Genomic DNA, 10,309 nt, shown 5'->3' with positions numbered 1-10,309 from the left:
ACAGTGGTTTGGACATGTCCAGAGGAGGGACAGTGGTTTGGACATGTATGAGGCCCATTGAACAGTGTGTTCAAACAGGCTTTGACGGCACCTGAGGTGAAATGCAGTGATTTTTCTTTCAGAATAAGAGTCCCCTACATGGTATCAAGTGGCTGAGGGTGGTACTGGATGAAGGACACATCATAAGAAATCCAAACGCACAGATGAGCAAAGCCGTGCTTGAACTGAAAGCTCAGCGGCGCTGGATTCTTTCAGGTACCCCAGCACCTTTAAAAAACGTTTAGTGTTCTTTGTGTGCACAGGATAGAAAATCACAAGAGGAATACATTTTTGAGTGGAAATACAGTGCAGAGTGCAGGTTGACTCCAATTGTTCACATACAATTAAAACAATCAGAACAGTAGCTAAAATCAACAAAACAGTAACTAATGGCTAAAGTCAGCAAAACCAGTGCTTAAATCTAAAATCAGAAAATCTATTGCTCATAGTCAAAAAAAGTCCATGCTCAATAATCCAGGTATACAATCCAGCAATTTTCAGTCAGGTCATCTGGACAGTTTCTTTTTTTGCTGAAACGATTCACAAAACTGAAATTAACCAAATTAAAGCTATAACAGTTCATACAAATTAAAAGTAGGCGAAAAAAGTTCAAATTAATTAAACAGTATCTAAATGCTAAAATAACAACATATGTAAAATCTTTGCAAAACATCCTGATGTCCTGATTCATGCTCAGTAATCCAGCAAAGTTCAGTCAGGTCCTCTGGACGGTTTCTTTATGTTGAAAATATCCTTAAAGTTAAGGACCTGTGTTACGACCCGGCTCAGCTAGGAGAAGAGGAGGCAACATTAGAAACCCAGATGGAACAAGTTTGAATAAAAGTAATAATTTAGGGCGGACTCCAGAAACCATCTGAGCACCATCAAATAGTTGACCCACTATGTGATGGTGCTGTTTATAAGAATGAGTTTGTTGTGGCTCCTTGGACTGATGAAGTCTTCTGGATGAAAGATGAAACGTTTCAACAAAAAGACACCGTCCAGAAGATCTGACCGAACTTTGTTGGATTTTGCACAACAGTTGCGAAAAGCTCAATGTAGAAATAAACCAGTAGCTAAAATGAACAAAATGGTGTCTAAGAGCTATAAATAGCAAAACAGCAGCTAAAAACTAGAGTTGCCAAAACAGAATCTTCACGCCATGATTCGCAAACAAAATGTAAAGGAGCATAAAAACCAAAAACTGGGCAACAGTTAAAGACGAGAGCTGGCTGCGGGCTACTGGACCCGGAAACCCCCTCCAGCCCATGTCTTTCCCCCCGGCTCGAACCTCTCTCAGAAGTGACAACTCACAATATCAATAAATCAAGGAGACGTCAATTAAGTTTTATCAATTCTATTAAAATCAAGGCAGGAAAAGGTTACGTTACAGCGCTGGACTCTCCGCTCTGTGGCGCGTTCACAGACCCGGAAGAAGAGCCCCGATGTCTCGTGTCATTACTCATTTATAGGGTCCTGGACTCCTCCTTCACAGAAGGGGAGCTCAACCTGTCCGTGTATGAGGGGGCGTGGCTAAGTGTGATCTCAGTGGATCTTATGTGGTTCTGATGTGTTGGGAAATATGAGACGGTGCTTCAAAAGCCTTTCTATGTGATGTGGCAGATTAAACTTTATTCCTTGACTGATATTGAAATCCCAGGGAGACTCTCTTAGAGCTGCTGGCCCAGTTTAACCCAGTCAGAACCGGGTCATAGTTTCATTATAATCCCGTCTCTGAGCAGATCAAAACCCCAGGACCAGTCTAGATAAAATATCCAACACGATGTGGAGGTACGTTTCAGATTTTTTTTAATTAAAAAAGTTGTATTTCTAACAACATTTCTGTAAATAAAGTTTAACAATGCAAAACATGTAAAAGTTACAAATACAAATGTTGTAGCACTCTATTCCTGATTGAGTTTAATGTTTTGATACATGTTTTGGCAAAACAGCACAAAATATGTGGAAATAGTTTGGTTGCAAAAACTGTACAAAAGAAACCATGAACAAAAAGTAAAGTGAATGCTGACTCAGCATTTATGATTTTTCCTGTTAATCCAAAGAGAGAAAAGCAAAAGCAGAAGGAAAGTTTTGTGCTTTCTGTCTCCATTCGATACTAGTTACAGATATTTTATAAACAACATGAACATCCAGTAGAAATGCAGTTTCAAGGTGACGCATGCGGTAAGTCAAAGTCACTTTATTGTCAAAAGCTGCAACATGTACAGGACATACACAGGATTGAAATTACATTTCTCTCAGACCCCAGTGCAGCAATAACCATTTAACATTAAAACATTTATTAAACATAAGCATAAAATGAAATAATAAAAGCATGATACTGTCTTTAATTGTACTATATGGTCTAAAAATATTTTAAAAAGTATATCTATAGAATAAAATGAAACGAAGGTCCTGACAGTGATATTTGTAGTGAGTGGCAAAGCAGCATATGAAGTGATTGTACACGGTGTATGTATGAAGTCCTTGATATCGGTGTACGTAAAGTGACATGTGCAATAAGACTAGTAAAAAAAATATATTTGTATATCAGCGGTAGTGTAATATAAGCAGCAGTGTGAGTATAAACAGTAGTGCAAATGCAAACAGTAGTATGAGTATGGTTGCTGGCTCTTTCAGGTACTCCTATCCAGAACAGCATGAAGGACCTGTGGATGCTGCTGGCTTTCCTGCGTCTGAAACCCTTCGATGTTCGGGAGTGGTGGAACAGAGTGATCCAGAGACCTGTCATGCAAGGAGACAGAGACGGCCTGCAGTGAGCATTCATTCACAGACTCACGGCTGTTCTGCTGCACAGCTCTTACAAAATGAGTCCTCGTGACTCCGTGAGACGAACCTGAATAAATAAAGGTTGGATGGCTGCACCACCTCTAAAGTACTCCAGAGGGCGCCATGTACGCTAACACACTGTCCATCCATTCATCATCTTTACCCGCTTATTCCATTTTGGGTCACGGGGTCGCTGGTGCCCATGTCCAGCAATCACTGTGTGAGGGGCGGGGGACACCCTGGACAGGTCTCCAGTCCATCACAGGGACACATAGAGACAGACAACCATTCACGCTCTCACTCACACCTAGGGACAATTTAGAGTTACCAATCAGTCTAACATGCATGTTTTTGGTCTGTGGGAGGAAACCGGAGTACCCGGAGAAAACCCACGCATGCACGGAGAGAACATGCAAACTCCACCCAGAAAGGGCCCTGGACTGGGGTTTGAACCAGGAACCTGCTCCCTGAGAGGCAGCAGCTCTACCAGTTGCACCACCGTGCTGCGCTAACACACTGTCTCAGAGGGAATTCTGTAATGATCTGTAGTCCTCCAGTGCCTGTTAATGTCACAAGGCTTGAAGGCAGCACATCTCATTGGCGTGATCTGAGCTGGTCTTGTGTGCACGGACTATTTATACTCGGAGAGAAACCACAGGGGGAACTGGTGAAGAAGTCCTCCCACTGCAGCACTTCACACAATCAACACAGCATGTTGTCCATGTTTATTTTCAGTTGACGATGGAGGAGAAACATCTAGTGTTTCTGTTATCCATGTGTAAATTTGTCACCAAGAGACCGTAACCATGCACTGGCCTGCCGACGTGCACTCCCTCCCATCGCTGCCATGGCTGCCTTGGAGAGGGACACGATCTCCCAGTCAGGAGAGCCAGCAGTGCCACCCCACTGTCTCCTGCGTGCACTGAGCTTGTCCAATGTCCTTCCACTAGTTCTTTGACTGTCTTTGTTTTGTTTGACAGTTGTCCTACAAACTACTTCAGCAACTGGAGCTTTTGATCAAACTAAACTTTGATGGGAGAAGTTTTCTCATAAACTGTCACACTTTGTCCAATCTGAGCATGTGATGCTGTGTGCAGAAACCTCCAGAACCTGGTGAGGTGCATCACCCTGAGACGGACCAAGAGCAGCGAGATCAACGGCCGCCGGCTGGTGTCGCTGCCTGAGAAGATGGTGTTTGTGGAGCAGGTGGATCTGAGCCAGCAGGAGAGGGAAGAGTACGAGCTGGCACGTAACGAGGGCAGGCGTACTGTTGGCAGGTGGGTTCGGTGTGTGAAGAGAGCTTGTTAGAGGACTGTTGATGTAGACAGAAGACAAAACGCCTGTGTCCTGCTGTGTTCAGTTGTTATATCCATGTGTGCTCTACAGATACGTAGCTGAAGGCTCTGTCTTGAAGAATTACGCTGATGTTCTTTCCATCCTCATGAGGCTCCGACAGCACTGCTGCCACCCTGACCTGCTGCCAAAAACACCCTCAGATTTAGGTTCAAACACATCTGGGTTACCACATGACAATTTAATCCTGATCCCCAGGAAAGACAGTCATTTTTGTTTTGTGCTAGAAAACCAGTGTACAGTACCAGCTTGCTGTTTTGGATCTGCCCAACAAAGACATATTTCCCTTTCCCATGGTCCCCTCTGGCTTTACGTGCAGGGACAGCGGCGACGCCAGCAGAGCTGCGGCAGCGTCTGATAGAAAAGCTCCGGATGGTGTTGTCCAGCGGCTCTGATGAAGAGTGCTCCGTGTGTCTGGACTCGGTTCGTCTGCCCGTCATCACGCACTGCGCCCACGTTTACTGCCGACCCTGCATCGCCCAAGTCATCAGCACCGAGCAGGTACGCCTCAAACTCCCAGCGTCACTCAAGTTGACGCCACTCATGAGTTATCAGGTGTCAATCAGCAAACACGTTTATCTTTTTTCATATGTTGGGTGGAAAGGAGAGTGCACGGTGTCCTCTCTGTCGAAGTGAGATCAAGACCAGTGAGCTGGTGGAGTTTCCACCAGATGAGATGGAACATGACAAAAGTACGATCTCTGAGAGGTGGAGGACGAGCTCAAAGGTATTCTCTGCATGTACACACGCATGTTACTAAAATAAATAACATGCACTCTGCAGATCATGGAGAGGAATATTATAGAAATATATAATTATACTACTATATTTAGACATTTTTGGATAAGTAGTACTTTAGGGCAGCACGGTGGTACAGCTGTTGTCTCTCAGCGAGAAGGTTACTGGATTGAATCTCAGCCAGGGACCTTTCTGGGTGCAGTTTGCATGTTCTCTCCGTGCATGTGTGAGTTTCCTCCCACAGACCAACAACATGCATGTTAGGCTGATTGGTAACTCTAAATTGTCCCTAGATGAGAGAGAGAGTGAATGGTTGTTTGTCTCTGTGATGGACTGGAGACCTGTCCAAGGTGTCCGCCACCTCACACAGTGACTGCTGGGCATGTGCACCAGTGACCATCGCAACCTGAAAAGGAAGCGGGTTAGGATGGGGGAGTGGTGGCGCAGAGGTTAGATCTGTAATCTAAGGGTCACCAGTTCAACTCCCTGCACCGACAACATCAAAATGTGGGTGGAAAAGGTGAAACACCCACACCTGGCTCCACCCTCATTTGCCCCACTCTGGACCCATGAGCAAGACCCTTAACCCTACAGCTGCTCCCCAAGTGCCTTAGATGGCAGCCAACTGCTCCACATGTGTGCGCTCATGTGCAATGGGAAAAATATTCTTCTTTTCCCAGTTCAGGAGTCGCCACAGCGAGTCTTCTTCCTCCATCTCACTCTGTCCTCATTCCAACTACCTCCATGTCCTCTGTAACTGCATCCATATGTCTCCTTTTTTGTCTTTTTCCTGGCAGCTGCATTTCTAACATCCTTCTACCAGTATACCCACTGTCCCTCCTCTGGACATGTCCAAACCACTGTCCCTCCTCTGGACATGTCCAAACCGTTGTCCCTCCTCTGGACATGTCCAAACCACTGTCCCTCCTCTGGACATGTCCAAACCGTTGTTCCTCCTCTGGACATGTCCAAACCACTGTCCCTCCTCTGGACATGTCCAAACCACTGTCCCTCCTCTGGACATGTCCAAACCACTGTCCCTCCTATGGACATGTCCAAACCACTGTCCCTCCTATGGACATGTCCAAACCACTGTTCCTCCTCTGGACATGTCCAAACCACTGTCCCTCCTCTGGACATGTCCAAACCACTGTCCCTCCTCTGGACATGTCCAAACCACTGTCCCTCCTATGGACATGTCCAAACCACTGTCCCTCCTATGGACATGTCCAAACCACTGTTCCTCCTCTGGACATGTCCAAACCACTGTCCCTCCTCTGGACATGTCCAAACCACTGTCCCTCCTATGGACATGTCCAAACTACTGTCCCTCCTCTGGACATGTCCAAACCACTGTCCCTCCTCTGGACATGTCCAAACCACTGTCCCTCCACTGGACATATCCAAACCACTGTCCCTTCTCTGGACACGTCCAAACCACTGTCCCTCCTATGGACACGTCCAAACCACTGTCCCTCCTATGGACACGTCCAAACCACTGCCCCTCCTCTGGACACGTCCAATCCACTGTCCCTCCTCTGGACACATCCAAACCACTGTCCCTCCTATGGACACGTCCAAACCACTGTCCCTCCTCTGGACATGTCCAGACCAGGTTTTGGTCGGAGGCCGAGTTCACTACAGTCCCCCCTTTGGAAATCATCGCCTGTCCATGGGGATGAATTCCAACATGATCTTACGCCTCCGAATGTCCTTGAGCTTGATGTAATCCAGCAAGAGGAAAACAAAAGTCAAAGAAGGTAATCCCACAATGGTTTAGGTAATTCCACAATGTTGTTGGTAATTCCATAACGTTGTTGGTAATCCAAAGTCTGTAATCCATTGGTAGTCCAAAGTCTGTAATCCATTGGAAAAAGTCATATAATCCACAACGATAAATCCACAACGATTGGAAGTGTTGATTGATCAGCATGCAGAGGGGTACCCTTGGATTGAACTGCAGAGGCGACCACTGGATGGAGATTGGAGACCCACGTTGGAGTTGTAGGTCCCTTCAGTGAAGGTTGCTGTTGGTGGTTCCCAGTGTGTGCCATTCTGGTTCTATGTGTTATGCATTTATGTGGTTTTAGTTGGGCTTATGAGTGAGATTTTACATAAGACCTTAACCTATATGCACCTGGTGTGTAAGCTATCATGGTTTAGATCAGCTAAAGTTACCAGTTTAAAGGGTGGGTCATGCTGAAAAATTTTCATATAGGGATTTATACCTATAGAAGGGCATTCCAAACTATTTTTCCATCCCTAACTTGGTTTAAGTTAGATTTACATGGCAAAATATAGTTTGGTTCAATTGTCTGTTGTCCTTTTAGACGAACGACTTGAGGTTTGGTTTTTCCCTAAATGTTTTTGGAGTCTATGGCGAGACTCAACTGAAGGATTAGCTAGCCCCCCCCAAATAGGATTGTTCGAGTAGGTTCGGCTTGAGCGTTATGAGACCAATGTAGATTATGGTACTTAAGGTAGCATTAATCTACATTGACTCCTCAAAGATTGAATTTTAACAAATGAACTGCATGTTGGCATAGTTAAAGTCCTCTTAGTCTCTAACTAAAGTACACACAAAATTCATTCTTGCTGGGGGTGTTCAGAAACAATACCAAAAACCAATTAAACAATGTCTCAACATAGACAAAAGTAGTGATTAAGCAACTAGGAAACGACATCTCGGTGTGTCACTCACTCTGAATGTCAGATTTGATCACGTTATCGCGTCTGGTAACATCACCCTAACTAACGTCACCCCCCTGTGGTCATGGGGGACCACGAACATGGGTGAGGACGTCGCTCCATGAGCAAAAGTTAGGATGCCCTTGAGTAGTTTTAGCTGTTTGCACAGCTGAAAGAGGACTTTAAGGTCTGGATTGAAATCCAGGTCGGCTTCGGGCGGAGTGTTTTTCTCTTGGTCAGTCAAAGACAGCATCATTGAGTTTATTGCAGGATCCAACTTCAGGAGTTGGATGATGTCTGAGTCAGTCAGCACGTGTTGTACAGAGACTGTGTCGTCAGCCGACTTGGCTGTAGCCTGTGCACGTGTGACTGCCATTACCTCGGCTGTAGGTTGTACTGACAGAGTTGCGAGCAGCCCGGAGGGGTCAGAGGACCTCTGAGGGCTGTCCACAGCTCCGTCCTTGATAGCTGGTTTATCTATCCCCGGCGACAGTACAGCATCTTTGGTGTGGGATCCTTGGATCTCTACACCTTTAACTACCAATGGCAGGTAGTATCCGGTGGGCCCTGACTGTCTCAGCTCGCAGAGGAGGCTTTCTTGTTCTCACCACAGATCACAATGTCATCTGCAAACACCATAGTCCATGGGGATTTCTGCCTGACCTCATCTGTTAGTCGGTCCATCACCAGAGCAAACAAGAAGGGGCTCAGAGCTGATCCTTGATGCACTCCCACCTCCACCTTGAAGCTCTCTGTCACTCCTACAGCACATCTCACCTCTGTCCTGCTGTCCTCAGACATGTCCTGTACCAGTCTAACATACTTCTCTGCCACTCCAGATTTCCTCATGTAACACCACACCTCCTCCCTCAGCACCCTGTCAGATGCTTTTTTCTAAATCCACAAAGACACAATGGAGTTCTTTCTGTGCGATGGGAAAAATGCAGAGAATTAATTTCCTCATTTCAAAATAAAATTAAAAAGATGATGGATGGATACAGTTGCACTTTCTAAATCTTTTTTTTTTGGGGGGGGGGGGGGGGCGTGCTGTTAATCATCTGCATCTCAAACCATTTTTACAAAATGAGCATGAATATTTTAATTTGCGTCTAATTTATGAAACTGATTTTATTAATAAAGCTATTTATTGTACAACTTTAACTAGGATGAACATCAAAAAGGTTCTTTAAGGGTATAGGGTCTGTCTTTTGCTCTTAGTTCATCAATTCTAACCTGGACAGATTATTAATAATTCATAACACCTCCCACCATATTTGTGCTGACAACTTTCCTTCAAGGACTCAAAGAGTTCTTCAGACCATCAGGAGGAGTTCAGGGCCTGTCGCTCTCAAGTCTGCCTGTGTTTCTGCAGGTGAAGGCTCTGATGGGGAACCTGCTCAGACTACGGTCTGAAGACGGCAACATTAAATCTCTGGTGGTCTCCCAGTTTACACGCTTCCTCACCATTCTGGAGACTCCGCTGAGGTAAGGCACACCAGTCACATCGTTTGGCTCTGGACTTCTGTTTGCAGCGTTTTCTATATTTGGTCTTTTATTAGAATGGCATTTTCTTTCATGTATTTTGTTTTGCTTACACAAACTGCACAAAATGTCTCTTGTAATAAAATATAGGTCTTAAAAGACTAATTGAAGTTAATGACAATAACTTTTTACTGCAGACTGTCTCTCTCAGATGAAGGCTACAGATATCACCACAGAACATGTGGTGTAATTCTCAGTTTTTAAATTGTGTGACTCGTGCTCGTCCTCCTTGTTTTTGACAGAGAGCACGGTTTCAGTTTTGTGCGTTTTGATGGCTCCATGAACCAAAAGAAGAGAACTCAGATCATTCAGGAGTTTCAGAGCTCTGCAGCAGGTGGTCCTACCATCATGCTCCTGTCTCTCAGAGCTGGTGGGGTTGGGCTGAACTTGACCGCTGCTTCTCATGTTTTCCTCATGGACCCTGTAAGTTCAACCCGAGCACGTTCACATGTACAGTCACCACATACAAATGTTTAAGGTTTGCCATCAACCAACTTCATTTTCTTGTGTTGTAGCTGTTGATAGCTTTTGAAATGAAAGCAGCAACGTTCTTACACAAACACCAGACGTTATCAAAAAAACATTTTTATTTCTGAGGAAAAGAGCAAAATGTACAAAATGAACTGGTGTTTCTTTTGGCTAAAATGATGCAGAAAATAATTGTCTCTTTTGAAAAGTCCAGTATAATTTTTAGATAAAAAAATCAGATTTTTGTGTCTGTCAGTCTTCATCAGAGGATTGTTCAAAGTAAGAAGCAAACCATGCAACGTCTTTTCTGTCAAGTTTTCACCTGACTGTTCTTGTGTGTGTGTGTGAGGCATGGAACCCAGCTACTGAGGAGCAGTGTGTTGATCGGTGCCACCGCTTGGGCCAGAACAGAAAAGTTGTGGTCACCAAGGTCAGAACCACACCACATCTGTTACAGTATAATAAAACCACACATTGTGTATTTCTACTGCAGTATTATCACTTCCAAAGGAGTCTTTGGGATTCTACGTAGAAATTTTGATAATAAACATTTTTTGTTTGTTTGATGAAATAGATTTCACCTTCTGTCTTCAATGCCAGTGTTTTAAACAAATATCTTGTGTGATGTGTTAGCTCTACTGACATATAACATGTATACAGCTAACATGTATAACATGTATACAGCTAACAT

The 10,309-nt window shown here is 44.6% G+C and overlaps 1 protein-coding gene across 1 annotated transcript in view; it reads left to right on the top strand.

Annotated features, from left to right (window-relative positions):
* Positions 1–10,309, top strand: part of hltf (helicase-like transcription factor) — a 40,994-nt gene that overhangs the window by 28,357 nt on the left and 2,328 nt on the right. The window contains exons 14-22 of the mRNA XM_037695585.1: positions 123–255; positions 2,680–2,815; positions 3,927–4,106; positions 4,216–4,331; positions 4,502–4,683; positions 4,787–4,909; positions 8,981–9,093; positions 9,393–9,573; positions 9,968–10,048. Of these exons, the coding sequence (XP_037551513.1) occupies positions 123–255; positions 2,680–2,815; positions 3,927–4,106; positions 4,216–4,331; positions 4,502–4,683; positions 4,787–4,909; positions 8,981–9,093; positions 9,393–9,573; positions 9,968–10,048 (1,245 nt within the window). The remainder of the gene's footprint in view (positions 1–122; positions 256–2,679; positions 2,816–3,926; positions 4,107–4,215; positions 4,332–4,501; positions 4,684–4,786; positions 4,910–8,980; positions 9,094–9,392; positions 9,574–9,967; positions 10,049–10,309) is intronic.

The sequence above is a fragment of the Nematolebias whitei genome, chromosome 21 (assembly GCF_014905685.2).
Source record: "Nematolebias whitei isolate Nwh7 chromosome 21, NemWhi1, whole genome shotgun sequence".
NCBI lineage: Eukaryota > Metazoa > Chordata > Actinopteri > Cyprinodontiformes > Rivulidae > Nematolebias > Nematolebias whitei.
The sequence above is the reverse complement of the archived record's forward strand: the minus strand, read 5'-3'. Positions and strand labels throughout refer to the sequence as shown.